This window comes from Bactrocera neohumeralis, chromosome 4 (assembly GCF_024586455.1).
Source record: "Bactrocera neohumeralis isolate Rockhampton chromosome 4, APGP_CSIRO_Bneo_wtdbg2-racon-allhic-juicebox.fasta_v2, whole genome shotgun sequence".
NCBI classification, from domain to species: domain Eukaryota; kingdom Metazoa; phylum Arthropoda; class Insecta; order Diptera; family Tephritidae; genus Bactrocera; species Bactrocera neohumeralis.
The window spans coordinates 12,594,689-12,614,186 of record NC_065921.1 but is presented as its reverse complement, the minus strand read 5'-3'; the positions used below and the strand labels follow the sequence as shown (position 1 = coordinate 12,614,186).

The window sequence follows — 19,498 nt, the reverse complement described above, 5'->3', positions numbered from 1 at the left end:
GCTTTTGCTTGAGAGTTAAGAGTTTTTAAGAGGCAAACAGGGTTTATATATACGATTATGGAAAACCATCGAGAGGATAGAGTGGCGCAGCTTAGTCCATACAAACAATGTCGAGTTGACCGAACCTTTTTTCGAGTCAAGTCAAAAAGCAATGAGTTGTTGATATAAAAGAAATATTTACCGCTTTCATTTATATTTTGGAACCCATTCGATATTACCACCAACAGACTCAGCTCAGTCTTTTGCTTTGGCTGTTGATGTTGTTTCTAAAAGATTTTTGTGATCGGTTTTTCATTGAACTGTTTCTTGAGTAAAAAATAGTAAGACTGTTTTCATAGTTTTAAAATTATTAATATATTCTTCAAATAGATTTGAGTTTTCGACGTCCCTTACAACGTAATCCCATTTAGCTCCAAAGCCTAACACTTAAGAAGTATTCCTTGTTGTCAGTTTGACCAGTAGGAAGGAGTTCGGAGTTCATCACACCTCCATAATCGAACAGTGCACACAACCTTGATTTTTGACCTGCATTGATGTAGTTTATTCGGCTTCGGCTCACCTTCCCCACAATATTCGGCAGATTGATCGCCTGTTTCCGGGTCGTAAGCATAGATCCAATACCCATCGGCATCGCCAGTAAGGATATGTTTTATGAAGTCTGGCAGTCAGAAAGCATTGTTTCACAAACGTTAACGCGACGCTATTTTTCGAAAAAGTTTTGGGATTTTAGAACCAATAGTGCTTTCACTTTTCTTAAGCCCAAATGATCTTTTAAAATGATTGTCACTGTTCCTTCTGATATTCCAACGATCGCAGCAAGATCTCTGACTCTTAATCGTCTATTCTCATGCATCAATTTCTTTATTTTATTTTTCTTGATCATCAATTGATGTTGATGGACGTTCTAGATGTGGACTCTCGAGCGAAATTAAAATTTAGATGTCTCACTATTTTTTGCTCACAGTAGCATGTCGACTTTTCCTGACCTTGGACGGTATGAAACATATGCCTTTCGTTTATGAAAGCAAAGGACCAATAATACTTCTTTCGCATTAAACGAATAATCCCCGGATTTTTGTAATGATAGCTTCAAAAATTTCCGGAAGTTAGTATACTACTTTAACGTCAAATCAGCAAAAAAATATAAAACTAAAACTCATATTAGTCTCTTAAAATATATATTTATATATACATGTATGTATACTTTTTGGCTGCATATCTTTAGTTAAACAATATGCCACAATTTATCTTCCATATATTCTTCTAGCTTTCACACATTTTTCATTTAATTTCAAAGCATTGTGACGCCTTAATTACAAGAGAGCAATAAATTTTCGTGTTAAGAAGTTCAGACTCAAGTTTGCACTTTCTCTAACACAATTGAGAACACTTAACGATTACTACAAGTATTTACAATGCTGCAGAAATATACTACCCACACACTCACACACATATTATTAGCAGACATACATATCTACATATGTATGCATGTATGTGCAGCATAAGCGTTGTACTACAAATTGTGCATTTTCCGAAGAATCTAAGCGTCTATGCATGTGAAGCAATTTGAAAACCGCTCATAACTGCGCTTTTGCAGCCAAGCGCGCTATGCATTCCTTCGTATGTACGTCTGTACATCTGTATATATGTTTCTTGTTGTAAGTTATAAGTACTTCCAAGTACTGGCATTGCCAAGAGGCGTCTGTCTGCGCGCTTCATTAAAATTTACTGCATAATTGCCATTGATTGATTTGTGTGCGCTTTGCACAGCCACAAAGGCGAAAATAAATAAGAGAAATAATAGAAAATCATACAATATCATAAAATAGCGATTACATAGTAGCACAACATGCCAGACAAACAGTTATATGAAATACTTTGTTTTTTTTTTGTAACCCAGTCTGAAAGTTGCTGGGTTTGAAGAAATTGTGTGGCAGAAGATATATAGCTGTTGGAACTAGCAGGTTCAAAGGAAGATTTTATTGTGGTGATTTACTGAGTGTTCACGATGTTTTCTGTGTGAAAATCACAATTTAAGTCTTTATTCTGAAATATCTTTTCTTTGACATTATAAGTTTCCTAACATTGTATGTAAAATTGCCTCTCATATAAATATAGATCATAATATCATAGCCAAGCAAGAAAAAGCGTTGACAGTGGCATTTCTTATAGCAACTATATGTAGTCGTATAACTATATCTGGTAACTGGCCAACGGAAAAAGTTTTGCTAGTTCTTTCTATTCAGGTTGTTTGATACAGAAAACATTTAAGTAAAATTAAGGTTACTTGATGAGAAAAAAATATCTAATATGAAAATCCTTATCTTGATTTTGATTTTTGTAAGTTTAAACGGCAGCTATATGCTAAAATGGTCTGATCTGAACAATATTTTGGGATTGTTGCGTTACCTTGAATAATAATCTAAAGAAGATGTCGTGAAGATATCTTGTCAAGTAAAAAAACGTCCATCCAAGAACTTGATTTTTTTTAAGCAGTTTATATGGCAGCTTTAACCTATTGTAGTCTGATATCGGCGATTGCGACATTTTTTTAAGCAGTTTATATGGCAGCTACAACCCATAGTAGTCTGATATTGATGGTTCCGACAAATGAGCAGTTTCTTGGACAGAAATTGTCGTGTGCGAAATTTCAGATGGATATCGCAAAAACTTAAGAATCGAAATAATGGCTGAATAACTTCAGTTCATCTTACTTACACACCTACAAAGCTGATGTTAATAGCAAACCAGTCACTACTCCACAACTTTTACGATACACTTGGTATTGGGAGTATGTTATGCATTAGGTATACTTACTATATACATATGTTTCATAAACATAAAATAGCTCCCGTATCATCAGTATTCACATCGCCACTGCATAGCTGGCATACTTTGGACGCATGTTGCACGAAGCAAAAAAGTTAAATTAATAATTATATACAAATATATGCTTGCATATGTATTGCAAAACGAAAACGTGCAACAGATTCAGAAACTCGAGGTTTATTCATATGTGGTTTGTAGACTGAATGGTCACTTTAATTAAAGCAACCATTGCAAGATAGGCATGAGTTATGCTCTAGCATTGTTCTTGTACAATTGAAATATTGCACTTGATACTCGTATATATATTAACCGTGAACCACTTTTGTTTAACCTTTATGTCATACAATATATGTATTTTATATAAGTACAAATACTAAATAGACGCTTAACAGTTATAGATGATTTCATACAAAAGTGTATGTGGGAAATTAGTTGAAGAAAAAAAGATAGAATCATATCAGTATCAATGAATTTTTAATGGCATTATTAGCAATGATCTCGAAGAGGTTAGTTAAGTTAGTTAGAGGATAAATGGCTGGGATCCTAGGAGCAATGGCTGCAATCCGGTGGATTAATTAAAAAACGAAAATATCGATAGTCGAAAAAGTCATTTCTTATCCTAATAAAATTTTAACTTATTTTTTTTTTTTATTTATAATAATAATTAAATAAACAAATATGTACCATTTTGGTCGACGACTTTTTGCCATTATTCTGCTAGAGAAATTTTTCCATCAGTGTAAGTCGAAATTTCCAGAACGGAAGCGAGCAAACCATAATTGGGTCACACAAACTGATACAGCATCGTTTCCGTACACTTAATAAATTTCATGACTGGTTTGCGTGGAATTCATCCTTTTTATACAAAAGTTTCAAAATACCTGAATAGCGAATTTCTTCATAATTTCCACTCATTTTTGAATAGCTGTAACTTTTTTTACAGCTACCCCGAATTTAATTTTTTTTGGTTAAATGAAGCTTAAAATCTCCAACAGTATGTGATATGACACAATTTGATTGGTAGGACTGCAGATATATGACTGCAACGACATCTATTGACAAAATACGAAAATACTTTTTCGACTACCCAATATATAATATATAGTTTGAGTCTAGCATACCTTTCCTCCTTCTTCCTTTTTTCGGTGAAAATTTCTTCAATCATTTTATTACCGGCTTGGTTAGGATATGTGAATAACTAGTACCTCATTTCTGGATACACAGATTGCTTAGAAACTATTTAGACCAGAAGCTTTCCTTGACGCGGAGAGCGGAAAATTTCAGCAGTGATTTTAGTGAGTTCTTGGTACTCCAGACCAATAGCGATTTAATCCCGTAGGCCGAGATAGCTTGACTATCGTTGCATGAAAAAATTTTGCAAAACTGCCCATAGGCACAGAGAGCTTAGTTCGCGGACCTGCGATACCTTCACCAATGGCCCACGAGGTTTTCGAGAAATATTTTTTGATTTGGATCTTATGGATTGTTTGTTATCCAAATAGGGCAATTTAGCTGAGCCACGACAAATGTTAAACGCAAATCAATTGTGGTTTCCAAAACTACTTCGGTTAGTAAATGTCAAATTTATCCAATGAAAGCATAATAACTCAAAATAAGTTCATGCTGCATATAAAAAAATAAGAAATACTCCATAAAGATATATAGGTTTCTATCTGACACAAACATTTCACTGGCATTTGCAAATGTGGAATTTTTTTTGTTCACACTTGCTGTTGCGCTATTCGCCACTTTACTATGTTAACAGCTATTAGCGTGCACACGATTCTGCATGGGTGCTTGCCCAGTCTGACTATGAGTCTGTCAGCCCTTTAACGCTGCAAGCACTTATTACTTGCAACTGCGGCACGCAGCAAATTTATGCATTTTTTACGTTGCAAGTGCGCTACGCAACTGGCAGCCACAACAGTGGGTCGTTTATATGATACGTTGCAACCACAGATAAATAAAAAAATAAAAGCACGAACAACAAATGTTACAAGCGTTGCACGTGGCTGTCGTGGTTGCGAGTTCCACTGCAGTTGTGGAAATGCGTGAATACGCGATGAATTGCTGGGGTTTGAGGTGTTGCTCTGCAGACATACACATACAAATACATATTTACTGTTATGCCGAGTGCATAGGCGTGTAAACAGATATGAGAACATAAAGATTGGTGTAAACTCAGCGATGTTGCACTTTTGTCACGGTGGAAAAAAACAAGTTTTCTTACTATTGTTGTTGTTTTTGTGACTGCATTCGCTTGTAGCATTTATGTCGTTAATTTTTTCTTAGCGCTCATGCATTTGTTGTCACACTTGTTGTTGTGCGTTTACATATGTATGTATAGTACGTGCATATTTATAGGCGCTTCAGCAACGCTTTGTGTGAGTGTGTGCGTGCGTGCGTTGGTGACAATTAATTTTTGTCAGTCGCTGAAGATTTATTTTTCGAGGGCTTTAGGTCATTTTGATAGGCGCACTTTTCTTGTCACGCTTGTACATATGTGTATTTATTTATATGTGTGTATATTTTACTTGTTGTTGTGTTTTGTCAACATGCCTTGCCACAAGTAACAATGAAAAAAGTTTTAAAATTAATTCACTTAGCATGTTTGACAGTTGTTTATGTCTTGTTATTCGCCTTTTAGTTTTTCATCATTATGCCCGATTAACCAGCTATACACACACAATCACATACATACCCAATGTATCTGTTTGGATGTGAACAGCGCAACTTGTCGCCAGGCGCCATCGTTTGTCTTGCATCTGTTTTGACTGCATTTTAATTGAAGCTATAAAACTTAAGCGAACTTGTGATTACAAAAACAAAAATATCATAAAAGGAGTCTTTAGCTGAAAACTTTCCACTTTATGGTTTTATGTACATATTTACATACATATGTGTATAGTTTGTTGTTAAAAAGCTAATAAAAGCAAACGAAAATGCTCCTCACTCATTCTCTCTATAAAAGGTTTTTCTTGTAGTTTTTCATTGTTATTTTACCTTTTGGCCTTTTGATTTTTCATTCTGACGCTCCGTTATTGCTCTCAGCATAGCACTCATTTTGCCGCCGTGATCGTCATTGCTAACATTTTATTATTTCGGTCGTAAAAACGCAATCAAGCGATCATCAATGACTAGTATTTTTCATTAAATGCTGAGTCCATAAAACTATAACTTTTCTATTAACTCCTGCGTTTTTATGGTTCGCTGAAAAGTGTAGATGGTAATTTAACTGTTTGTAGCGGGACTTAAAAACAATATTTGAATGAGCAAAAATGATAATAAATTTTATTGAAATTTCTCGCAAGACCACCGTGAGTTGTGGAGATTGATTGGAAATAACAGAAGTGAGTTCAATTCAATTAAAGGCAATATTTAAAAAATTCTTGAAATTTCTGGAAGCACGTTGCTTTATGACCTAGCTCCTCAACTACATCGCAGACCCTTGGTACCATGCAACCATATTATTCTTAAAAAACAAAACGTTGAAAATATTATATTTCTTAATATCTCATTTCTTGTGCTTTTTCAAAAAAGCCTATATCAGACTATCTGCATTATTTATTCTGCCCACGTTCTATTGTGACGTCAGCAAAAGCTGATATAATCTAAATACCAAAGTAAGAACTAATCTGCAAAATCATCTCCGTAAAATAATGCTTATCCATTATTTGGTTATTGTTTGGAGAGGAGAGCTGAGGGACTGATAAAATAATGCTCTTTTCCCAGCACACTCTTCTCTCGGAATGCTGAGGGATTTAATTTTAATACAATTTATAATTTTTTTTTTTAATTTTCTAAACCGTGCAAGCTCAAATGCATTAATTTTATCGTATAAGATTAAAAAATTAACATTGTGACAAAAAATTACCCAGTAAATAAAACGCAAAATATTTACAATTGTTGGCTTCAAAGTAATGCCCATCAGATGTAATACACTATGCCAAAGATTTTTCTAATTTTCGAAACACTTTTCATAAGCACTTTTTGTGATGGCCTTCAGCTCCTTCAGCAAATTTAGTTTCAACTCTTCGATCGAATGCAAACGGGAGCGGCAATTTCAGTTTGAGAACAAGAAAAAATCATATGGAGCCAAATCTGCTGAATACGGTGCTTGATCGATGGCATTCATTGCGGTTTTAAGGTTCGTATCTAGCTTTCAAGTAATTGCCCAAGAAAAAAATACATTATTTCTTCAAGTAATTTAGACAGCTGGTTACGCATTGTGAATGATCTACATTAGAAGAGCAGGAGAGAATAAATAAAGAAAATAAACCTTGTGTGTAATACGTATGTATGTATTTGTGTAATAACATAGATATTTTCATTGCGATTTAAAGAATGTTGTTGATGATTGGTAAATTTTATACAACATTTCAAAAGTAACTATACTTCATAATAGTGGTCTTAACTATTTTGTGATGAATTTAATGATTACTTTGAATTTCCTTCAAGAAACAATTGTTGATTTGATGTTTCTTCGCAAAACGAGGTTTGCCATATTCGCATTTTATTGAAAAAAAGTATTAAAAATTAGTACTAGATTTCTTTAGAGCTGCATACTAGCACAAGTAAATTTATCGCAGAAAAGTTTCTTGACCGTTTCTTAAGCGCTTTTTTATATGAGGTTTTTAGATTTCTTGAGAACTGGATACTAAGCTTTAGCTTTAAATTCGCAAATCGCTCGACGGGATCATTATATGGCCAAATAGAACTCCTTATTGGCCGCCTGTCCCTCCGGAACATATTAATGCTGCGGCAAACCACGAATATCGAAAAAAGGAATGAACATGACCTTAATTTTTGAGTGCTTTGGCGTGGTTTTTTGGTTTCGGCTTATTTTTTTCCCTCCATTCCAAAGATTGTTGACTTGTTTGTATGTCAAACTCATAAACCCCTCTCTCAGAGGTAGTTATAATGCTCTCCATGAATGTAGGATACGAATTCGCATGATCAAGCATGTGCAAAGAGACCTTCTTACATTTAATTTTTTGAAACAAATTCAGCTTAATCGAGAAGAGTCGAGTTTTATACCCATAATACCCACCAAAATCATTTGATCGAACTCGCGAAAGACGTCGATCTCTCTTGCCATCTCTCTAACACTTGCATGACGATGTTGAAGCACCATATCGTTAACTTTTTTAATATTTTCATCAGTTGAAGAGGTTGAAGGTCGTCCAGAACGAGGTATGTCTTCAACGAGTTCTGGACTGTCTTTGAAGGCTTCTGTTTTTGACACAACTGAATCACTCTAAGCTTCTTCCAACATTCACAACGATCCCGCACACAAAATTTGGTAATTAATTGACAGATCCCGCACGTTTTTGGCATAGTAATTAAGGACAGTCCTACCAACTTAGGAAAATATAGTCTTTTGAAATATGATTTACCGGAGAATTTAATTACAAATACATTACAAGTACAATGTTGTTACAATGTATATCTATAGGACTAGTAATTTTGCACAAAATCGAGTTAAGCCATTTTTAACCTTTAACAAATTCAACCAAGTCTCTTCCGCTCGACATACCGATCTCAGGTTGATTTTAAATTATTATTAATTTTTTTTATTTTATCTTCTTTTTAATTTTTTACTACATTTTATTTTTGTAAAACAATTTTCTTGTTCACATGTTTCACAGGTCCAAAGAAAAAGCTTCGAATTTGTTTACAAAGGTGTTCCTCCTTCAATTTTCATCGATCTTTTTACGATCCAACAATTTTCTCAGAAACAATGTAATTATGGCGGAGCTCCTCGCTCCCGATCAACAAACCCAAAGAACACAAAAATAACTACAACACAGTTAATTAAAATGCTTTCACAACTGGATGTTGCACATATGTATGTATATGCATACATCAAAAGCATTTACAAACACAAATCACATATTCGAATTAAAAAGCTATTATATCCAATTAGTGCGGATGCCGTAGAAAAGAACCAAGTTAATTCAAAACAGTTGCAAGTTACGCTAATCAGAGTTGTTGTTTATTGCCATATAAAAATACACATAAAACCTTGCCACATACACATAACTTGCTTGTAGGCAGCTGATGTTGCATGTACCATATTACAAAACTAGTTCGCTTTTGCCACACACTATTATGTCAGTAAATATGTATGTTTGTTTGTATGTATGTATGTGCGTAAGCTACATTTTCTAGCGCAATGAAGCACGTTTAGCGTTTAGCGTTTGCCATAAATTTCCACAGTTGAGTTAATACCACGATTATATTGACTCTTCAAATTGAGGGAAACAAAACGATAGCCGACACCGCCGGACCAAAGACTGCTATAAGCGCCGGAGCTGTTGGTAAAACGATCGATAACGAAAATAGCCGAAATGGCACGGGTGTTGGTTTGGCCCTGTAGCGGTGGTAAGGAAAGTGTGGAAGAGGAAACGTTCAGTTATTAGAAGTGTTTACGGCAGTATTTTAGTACCTTCCGCACTCACCGATTTCGGGAAATCCACGTTGACACTCTGGTAGCCGTTTTTAAGCGGTGAACGCACAACACTCTCACGTAACAATAATATATCCGTGCTATTACGTGCACCCCACGAGCTATTGGCCGCAAACGCTACACCGGCTAAGGCGACAAGCAAGAAGAGAACGCTGGTGATTGACGGCTTCATTTTGGTGCTTGGTTAATTTCCTTATTAAATTGAGTTTATTATTTGTTTCTATTGCAGGCGCATCAACCGTTGAGTTAATACTGTGATTGTGCAACAGCAATAAGTTGGTCTTTTATAAGCCAATTGATTGGTTATATTTGTTGGAGACACACACATGTGCAGCCTTTATCGTTCATAATAAAGATAACAGTTTTTGAGTTGTTGTTGTTACTCCAGCAGCTTTCGTTGTGTACGCTTTCATATGTGCATATGTGAAAGTGAGGTGTTTTGATTCCAAATTTCGACATCCATTCACACCTATGTTAGATGTGCTTATCACTTCTCAGAAAAGATTTATACTTATTAATATGTGTGTGTGTTCTATTGCTATCGCAGTTTGTTAGCTACTTATAAGTAGCGAAATGCTGCCTGGTTTGGTTCTTGATAAACTCAAGTTGAGCCAAAAGTTGAATAATCACACGCATACAGTCATATATATATTATATATGAACATATACTTATAGATAGGGTCTTGAAGAGCGTAGACCTGTTACGATTGTGTTTCTAAGTTGCTATAATTATTATTATCGGAAATTAATTGAGCTTCACATAGTTCGCACATTATCTGTTTATTGGACTCGGCTGTCTATATTTGTTTTTTCCTCCGGTTGCTATTATCTATGGTACTTCCTATGTCACTTATATACATATATAAACCTTCGTAATATATAATCTCAGTTGGTTGCCTGATAAGCGAATTATCAAATCAATTTAAATTAGTTATTAAGTAAGTGATTTTTACAAATTAGCAAGTGTATGACTAAGGCCTATTTATAGCTGCTAATGTGTTTGCCATTGCGAAGGCCATAGCGGTGGCGAAGTTTTAGAAATTTTACCAGAAATGGTGGCCCTCAGTACATAATTGCTAACTGGTAGTGAATTTCTGAAAAAATACGATCCTCACAAAGCTTCGTTAGTTGTTGAACTTAAAGTTTTTAGTAACCTATCCTTTAACTCACTCACCATCTCAATTCCTGACTAACAACAAAAGCTCGTCAGAATACTTCTTGAACAGAAACTTGAAAAAAACTAATTCTAGACATTAACAAAAAATATTTTCTAGTAAGAGCGCTCTGAAAAAGTCATTCACAAAGCTTTAAATCCATTTTTTGTCGTACGAAAGCTTTTAAAGCTTCGATGTGATGTTTCTTAAACAGAATATTGAAAAAAACTAATTCTAGACATAGACAAAAGTGTTTTCTAGTATGAGCGCTCTGAAAAAGTCATTCACAAAGCTTTAAACTCACTTTTTGTCGTACGAAAGCTTTTGAAGCATCGATGTCAGATAAGAATACAGCTGACACTAGCATTCATTTTATAATATAATGAGATAGTTATTAATCAGACGCAGAAAGCTCGGCTAGACCGTATACTATACTACATATACCATATTCATAAAAATCATTTTATGCCGTTATCACAAACATATTTTTCTCATTTTATTTTAATTTGACATTTTGTTCTTGTAATGATGCTCCCAGCATCTAAATTTCTCTGTTTCTGCCTATTTCAGTTTATTGTTCTCACTGAGCTCACGTTTAATCTCTTGTTTCATTCACAATTCTCGCGTATTGCTGATAAGACTTGTGTGGCAAAAAATTCATTATCAATTTCTACGTTTCATTGGTCATATGTTCTTCAAGGGAAAAATGTAAAAATGTTGAGAATTTTTCGAGTACATACTTCAATGGATGCTGGTGAAAGAATACGAATACATAGAAAGTAATTAATTTTCTTCGGAGCATTTAAATAGTTTTCTGTGTTCACAGAATGATTGAGAAAGTGGGATAAATCAATACTGTCAAGTGAAAGCAAGATCGTTTATGACATACATACATTAGGCTACGAAGCCATTTTTACCAACTTTCTAAAACATCATTTAAATAAATCTATTCAAACTTCCGAATTTCGAGTCACGTAGGAACAATTTTTTTTTCCTTCTTTCCATAACTTCTATATTTTCCAATTGAAAATCTAAAGTTCAAATTATGTATGCTGGAAGATCGTAAAATACGTTTTACGCGTTTTTCAAGCCATCTTTTGAGATTGAAGCTTATCTTTTAATGTGTTTATGGTATGAATGGAGGAATGGGACAATCTTTTATTTTACAATTTTGAACATTTCAATTTTGCAGCTATTCAGTGAACAATATTTGCTCTGTGGAAAACGTGTATGTAAATCTCCTTTAAAACCCAGAGAATTTTGCGTTTTCAAACAAAATTTCTCACAGTGTATATTTAGCACTAGCAAATGAAATGTTCGGCTTAGCGGAAATACTGAAACTGGAACTCGCGGTTCGAGAAAACGAGCGGAATTCGCTTGGAACACATCAAAATCGTACAGAATTCACTATCGAATTCAGTTCGAATCACGTTGTGCTCAGCGACAGAACATAATCAGCAAACCGCGCTTCCAAAAATTCAATATAAAATTCAAATGCGAAAATTAAGCTGAAATTTATATAAAAAACAACAATAAATATAATAAAATTTTAAGACTACATTGTAAATTTCTAAATATTTACAATAACAACAAAAACATAAAATATTGTTGTTGTGATGATAAAACGTTTTTGTGCGTATTAAGCCACTGATAAGCGAGGAGCAATAACACGAGACCAATAAACCCGATCTACAGCGATTGTTGTAAAAATAGCTTGTGACAAGTAGAAGAAATTTTGTTACACAAAAACAAATAAACGAAAATAGAAACTGTAATCACACAACAATTGGATTGATTTCAAAGTTTGAATTTTGATTTCGTAAAGCCAAGACGCACGCTTAACGATGAAGCAACAGAGTTATCTATTGAAACTATCGACGGCCTTAACGATTGCGGCCTATGTTATAACGACCACGTACGCCATCTCGAGTACATGGGGCAACATCTCGAATTCTGCGCAGTTGTTGCACGTGGAGAATGTTTTCAATGCGTCATCGCCTGGCAAATATGTGAATCGTGAAATTAAGTTTCCCAAAAATGTAAGCTGCAGCTATCACGTGTTAGTCACGTTAAGTTTTTGAGAGCAAAGTCAAGCTAGTTGTGGTTGTTGTCGTTCGGAAAATGTGAAATCTGTATTGATAATTTCAGGCTATGTGATATTTAGTATACTTTTCGAAGTTTCACAATAAACGGAACTTGCAGAAGGGGATTTTTCGGCTTATCTTTATCAGTGGCGCTTGTCTAATCTCCAAACGAAATCGGGTTGCACCGACTTGCGAAATAGGCATTGCAAAAAGTGGTGTATTGTTTTTCGAACGATATATATATTCTAAAATTGGTGACACAATAATTATCTCGCCCTGTGGGCCAAAGTTAAGCACCGCTTATCGCACTCCGTTGGTGTTGGTAGTGCTACAAAACAAAAACGAAAATTAAAGCAACTGCACTTAGCGATATTTCGCACGAAAATCCGCATAAGAGTGACTGTCCCAAGGTCCAATTTTTTTTTCCAAAAAATATAAATGCTTTTTTCAACATCCTTTGATTTACTCTCCAACTTTAACGCTTTTATTTTCTTCAAAACATAATTATATGGAGACTTATATGCTGTTTAAGTATTTTTCTTCTTCGCATATTTTTTGTGGAATTGCGCACCGGAAACGTTTCGCAAAAGTCGGTTGCCCTGATAAGCTACGCAGTGGTGGCGATTCTAAAGCTTGGAGAGTGACTGTTTGCTGATTTTGCACACGCGATTCATAAATTCAATATACAAATGTATATATGTTTTACATATAATGCTATTGGAAGTGCAAAACTTAAGCGAGCTAAGCGAAAGCCAGCCTTCAAAATGTTGAGCAAAAAGCAAATTTTATTCGAAATAAAAAAAATTGTATTTTATAAAAAGTGAAAAAATTTGGCGGCGGCTCTTATTAAAAAACATATATCAGAAACTATGCTGGTGCTATTAAATCCGCCTTGACCGCAAGGTCAGCACGTTTTGCGAATTTTTTCATACATACAGATTTTTTGCCAAAAATATAAATAGTTGCCACAGCAAGTGATAAGAATTGTATGCGAGGACAAATCGTAAAATTACCAGCAAATTAAAATTAAAGTTTCGAATGCTTTGAAAGCATTAAAATATAAGCTTGTCATTAGTTCGTTTGTGTTGTGAAGCACACCAGATAATATTATTCTATGATTGTGGTATCAGCGCTCTCTTTCTCTCTGCTCAATGAGATAAACTTGAGAGAACTTAGGAAGACAGCTCAGGTGAAGAGGGGCCTAGCTGGAACGCTGCGGTTATTGACCCTGAAAGAATCCGAGATTTTAGTGACGAGTTACAGTTTATTCACAGTTGATCCTAAACAACCTTATATAAGATGAGCTTTCTAAAAATTATTTGCTGATTGTTTAGTTCCTGGGTTTATACCTTAAAGTTTCAGTGCCGAAATAGTTAAATCTGGTCAGCTTAGCAGTTTAAATAATATTTTTTAATGTTCTTACTCAGTTCAAATTGGATCTAATATTTGTCAATAACAGTAGATTTTCCTATGTGTTGAATGGAACATTCCTTCTAAGATTATTTAAAAACAAAAATTTGGTTTCTACTGAGATGTTCAATATTATTTTTTGAGATCAATTCGCTAGAATTACTTTATGATTTTCTGCAGTTGGCAGAAATGTTTAAACATTTGACAGGCCAACGTTAAGTTTAAAGGTTATGGGAAGGTTTATAACAAGACTCCAATGATGATCTAATCAAATCCACTTTTGTTGTTCTAATATAATAAAATATTCATCAAAATAGTTTTCAAAACATTTTTGAAATGAAAGTTCTTAGAGTTGTATAAAAACACATCATAAGCTCGACTATCTTGAGAATACAATCCAATCAATAATTCGAGTGAGTCCACGAATATTAAGGCAACATTTCAAACTTTGTCAGATACTTACATACATTTATGCGAACGCTAGACTTCAGTCAAGATGCTTAGCAATATTAGAGTTAAATAATGCTTCGAAAAAGCTATACAATATAGAAATAGTGAAAAAAAGTTTAGCATACACTGTACTTCCAAATTTTTCAGAGCGGTTTCCGTTAATCAACTAAAATAAAACTCAACTTCAATTTACCACAGACTTCGCTTTGCCCAATAGTATTTTTTGTTTTTTGAATTTCTAATAATTAATAATTTATTTCAATTCCAAAAAAATCGACTAATAGGGTATTGGCAATGGACGCATTATCACCGGCATACGCGCCTTCGATCAGGTGACAAATGGCACCGGTGGCCACGCCACCATCTACTCGGGTGGACCCGGCTTCAATAATGTCACCATCAAATTGCAATCACAATACAATTACGGACTAATATTTCGCGTGGAAATCTACGGGCAATAAGCAATAGCCAATACACCCGAATACATGCAAACATAATTCACCAACATACTTACTTTATGTAGTAATAATTGTTGTTTTTTTTTAACATGTTTGTTTGTCAACGTTAGTTAGAGTACTTATTACTTTGTAGAACTAAGTAAATTACACAAACAACTTAAATGAAAAGAAAAAAAAAACAAACCAAAAGCGCACAAGAAATTAATGACTTTTGTCTTTTAATGTTAAACTTTTTAGATAAGAAATTAAACACGTATGTATGTATGTGTGAATATAATGAAAATAAATGAAATAAATATTAAATAAGAATATGTTTAATAGAAGTATGTTTTTGAAGAGATTTATTCGTTGTGTGGATTTCTATATAATTATGAATGATTAATTTGTTTTTGTTGTGGTGAATGCAAGCATCTCTCAAATTATTTTAAAAATGTTTGCCGAGCTCATATATAAAGATGCGAGTTCAATGCTTTCACGACTATGGTGGCAGCCTAGTAATACTATTGGCAAACTCCAAAAAAGATTTCAACTTGGCCATAACATATATTTTTAAAAAGTTCTGTAGAGCTTTCATTATATATTGAAAGTTTGATTTGCATTAATTTGCCATATGTTTGCGAAATCGATGAAGAAAGTTTCATTGAGTGAGCTTTGTTTGGATATTTCATGAATGCATGTGAAATCTTAAGAGAAACTAAAACAATCGAGCAAACAACAAGAACTAATCGAATTAAAAAAAAAGTCTGTGAAGCCTTCTTTACAAAGTGAGAAGTTCATTCGCAGTTAGGCATGCGAAGTCAAAACTGAATCTCTTCAAATGTTCATATAGTTATTGAAAGCCACCTGGTAATGTTAACTGCAGCTTATTGGAGCAATTGATCACCATCACTATTACATTTTATTTATGATATCATCATCATATCTAAAAAATAGTAATTACATCCAAATATTTCAGGCTAAAAAGCTTTAAAGTACAAAAGCTGGGAATTTGAAATTCACATGCTTTTAAGCTTTCCTAAGATTGCAACCGTATGTAAATCTTTCTAGTCCAGACAAAACAAATTTTAAATACTTTTTTAATTTAATAAATCATGCGATGGAGAGAGTATTAGATAGCTTATTGCTTCAATATAAACTAAAAAATATATTATATTATCTAATAATATAAAAAGAAAATAGAGAACCAAAGACCACAAAACACTTGAAATAATTAAAACGAATTTATACTTCTTCAAAACTAATTAAATAAAAATAACAACTTAGAAAAAGCTGCGCGGGAGCAAAAATTTTACAAAAAAAAATGACTAAAGACTGCAAAGCCCTGCTGAAAAAGTCTCTGAGAGAGCCTATATTAATAATCTGTAACAAGCATTCTGTGATCTATAGTGTCATTTAAGCCTATATATAGAGAGAGAGAGAGACTTAGATGAAGCTTCGAGGGAGCAAAAAATTTTCGAAAAAAAGTGACTAAAGACCGAAATTAACCGCTGAAAAGTCTCTGATATATGATATATTATTTATCTGAAACCAGCGTTCCGTGATCTATAGTTTCAGTTAAGCTTATAGAGACTTTTGATCACAATAGCAATAATTTATTATTACTGTAATATATATCATTCTCAGGGCCATTCTAAACCTCATTTTTTTTTTAATTGTATTTATGTTATAACAAACCTCGCCAAACCGTAATAACCTATGACGAGTAATAAAAAAAAAACAAAGTTGAATAAAAAACAAGAACAAACTTTAACTTTAGCACCGAGCCATAATACCTTTCAAAAATACAAAAGAGTCCATCTATGAACTTGATTTTTATCGGCCGGTTTGTATTGTAGTGAAATACTATAGAATGCAAGGATGTCCGGTCTTAATTTTTATAGAAATTAATCCTTGCCAAATTCCGAGAAGATATCTCTTCAAATGAGAAAGTTTCTCATAGAAGGACATGATTTTGATTTGTCAATTTGTATGACAGCTATAAGCTATAGTGATCCGATATCGGCGGTTCCGGCAAATGACCAGCTTCTTGGAGAGTAAAGACTTGAGCACAATTTCAAATCGGTTTCTCAAAAACTGAAGGGCTAGTCAGCATATATACAGAAAGATGGACATGAGTAAATCGACTCAGATATTTTCTTCGGAGCGTTATAAATTTCATGACAATATTTATATAACCTGTTCAGGGTAAACACTTTTTGTTCGTCCAGATGAGCAAATAAGAAGGCTTTTACCTTTTGTTTGGAGTAGAAATCAAACACCGTTTACTTAAGTGTGTTTTTCATATATTTACAAAAACAAACCATCGCATTTACATATTCATAAAGACTCAGGTGCATATGTATGTATATGTATACATCAAATTAATCACAGAATTATTTTATACTTTCAGCTTTTCAGTTTTTTTTAACCAGTGTTATTTTTATATTTATAAATAAGTGCGCTTTGCATTTAACAAATTTCTTTCGTCCTTCATTTAACACAATATTCGCTTAATTGCCGAAAACCTCAACAGTGTAGTTCAGACCATGGTTGCGGTCGGATTTGATATGCAGGGTTACATTGCGATAGCCGGGACCACCTTTGCGCAGCTGCGCATAACCGCCATCCTTGCGCTTGTGATCGACAGCCACCACCTGGGTGATGTAGTAGGGATTATAAGCGTTCTGCAACAGAAAGAAAATGTAATATTAATGAACAAATTCAATAAATTTTTTGTGTTTTGTAGTTAGAGAGCTATTTTTACCTTGCCAGGGAACTCTACATCCACAGATATCACACGCCACAAGTCGGACTTCTTGACGACCTGTGTGCGGTAGAGCAGGCGATCGTAGCGTCCACGTTGGCCCCAAGTGCTGTTGGTGGCAATGCTGGTGGCGACCAGCGCTGCCAAGACGCCGAAGGCGATGAGTGCGATTGTTGTACGTGCTTTCATTCTTATGATTTATTATTTATTTATTATCGTTAAATAAATTTAAATTTATTAATTTTTAATTATTTTTGTGACACTTGCGTATAGTTTGACTGCTGGAAACTTACTGTTGCGTTATCTACCAATAACTGTCGCTTTTATATACATATTAACTCACTGATTGTTTTTATCACACGCTCAACCATATACACCTGTCACTCGCACACACGCTTATTTGTTTAGCCACTTGAAGCCCTCTTAAGGTTTGATCTAGTGTGTGATAATAACGTTGTTTACCTTACCTTATCGTTTCCTTGAAAAGTTACGTTAATCATTTGCCAATTTGTTTTCCTTTAATTTATTATTGCTTTATTAATAAAATTTTATCAAATTAAATTTTGTAGTTTTTCGTTATCAGACTCTTTACAAATATCATGTCTCGTTGGCAGAAAATCAATTCGCTTTAGTGAATCATTTGTCTTTGTAATGATTGCAGCGAAGTTATCTTATCAATCTGCGCTCTTCTGTACATAAATGCTCACATATACAGTATGTACATAGATTTATTACCTGTGTTGGTAGGGGATTCTTGCATAAAATTGTGAAGTGATTTTCTCATCATTGTTTTTTTTTTATTATCTGAAGCAACACCCTGTTTACAACGTTTTTGGTCTTCCTACTGGCGTTTGCGCCTAAAGTTATGTGTTGTTAAGATTTTAGTTACATGTGACTAATGACTCATTTTGTTGTTCTCTTTATAGTACATACTTTAAAGAACGGAAATTATACTTAAGTAGTTCTGATGGTAATAAAGATAGTCGAGTTCTTGAAGTGCTTGTTTATCGTTCAAATTTATTTACTTAGATAAAGTCTTAATACTTTTATGATTGGTGCTAAATACGGAAGCAGTTTTAAAAAAATACCGATAACATAAGAAATCCCAAACTACAGTATTACTCGATATTTTTACTAATAAAAGTATTTAGTTAGGTCTGGTGGAGTACAAGACCTTTGTTGTCGGAGCTTTTTCGCTGTAACCAGAGGGACCCAGATTATTATTCACTCACTAAGTCAGGAATATTTTCGGCTGCTGTTGTAGTTGTTTATCGAAGAAATTATAAATAATTTCTAATGGGTGTTTTTTAGACATGTGGTTTTCAAGAAGAAATTGGAGTCAAATGTCTGCAATAATACGTCGAATATTCGTAACCAAGGCGTCAATCATCTCGGGCTTATTTGCGTTGAAAAGCGGCCACATAAGTCCGTATAAAATAGGCCAGCACTATTAAATTGCACGATCTTGGTGATCCAAGCCAAAAAGGTTTCTTCAATCAATTGAATGTTTCGTTGGCTTTATATTATCTAGGGCCGTCTTATTGGAACCATATAAACATTTTTCATATCAGACGCGAAAAAATCATTAATCACGGCTCTATAATAGTTCCGAGTGACTGTAGCATTGGGATCGATATCAGTTTTTAAGAAATATGGATCAATGATGCCCATAGAGCATCCCAAACAATGACTTCTTAAGGCCATAACGGCATCTGAACAATTGCTTACAGATTATCATATTTCCAAATGCGATAATTTTGTTTGTGAACTCTCACACGAGTTGAATTTTGTAAGCCCGCAGATCAAGATCCTTCGGAAAAATCTTCCATTAAGTGGATCCTGAACAGCTCCAATTGTCCCGTGTAATGGCGAATGGACTCATTCGGGTCTTCTTCTATAGT

General features: G+C 34.1%; 4 protein-coding genes across 4 annotated transcripts in view; 2 read left to right on the top strand and 2 right to left on the bottom strand.

The window, feature by feature from the left end:
- LOC126755643 (protein Wnt-5) overlaps nt 1-19,498 on the top strand; it is a 239,053-nt gene that overhangs the window by 106,053 nt on the left and 113,502 nt on the right.
- On the bottom strand, nt 8,803-9,554 carry LOC126755668 (probable salivary secreted peptide). The gene is made up of 2 exons (XM_050468402.1): nt 9,291-9,554; nt 8,803-9,202 (listed from the first exon to the last, which is right to left on the bottom strand). The coding sequence occupies exons 1-2, from the start codon at nt 9,468-9,470 to the stop codon at nt 9,023-9,025; spliced, it is 360 nt and encodes a 119-aa protein (XP_050324359.1). The 5' UTR covers nt 9,471-9,554; the 3' UTR covers nt 8,803-9,022.
- LOC126755666 (probable salivary secreted peptide) lies at nt 11,869-15,165 on the top strand. Its single transcript, XM_050468400.1, has 2 exons — nt 11,869-12,491; nt 14,681-15,165. The coding sequence occupies exons 1-2, from the start codon at nt 12,297-12,299 to the stop codon at nt 14,855-14,857; spliced, it is 372 nt and encodes a 123-aa protein (XP_050324357.1). The 5' UTR covers nt 11,869-12,296; the 3' UTR covers nt 14,858-15,165.
- LOC126755667 (probable salivary secreted peptide) lies at nt 17,080-17,909 on the bottom strand. Its single transcript, XM_050468401.1, has 2 exons — nt 17,598-17,909; nt 17,080-17,517 (listed from the first exon to the last, which is right to left on the bottom strand). The coding sequence occupies exons 1-2, from the start codon at nt 17,784-17,786 to the stop codon at nt 17,344-17,346; spliced, it is 363 nt and encodes a 120-aa protein (XP_050324358.1). The 5' UTR covers nt 17,787-17,909; the 3' UTR covers nt 17,080-17,343.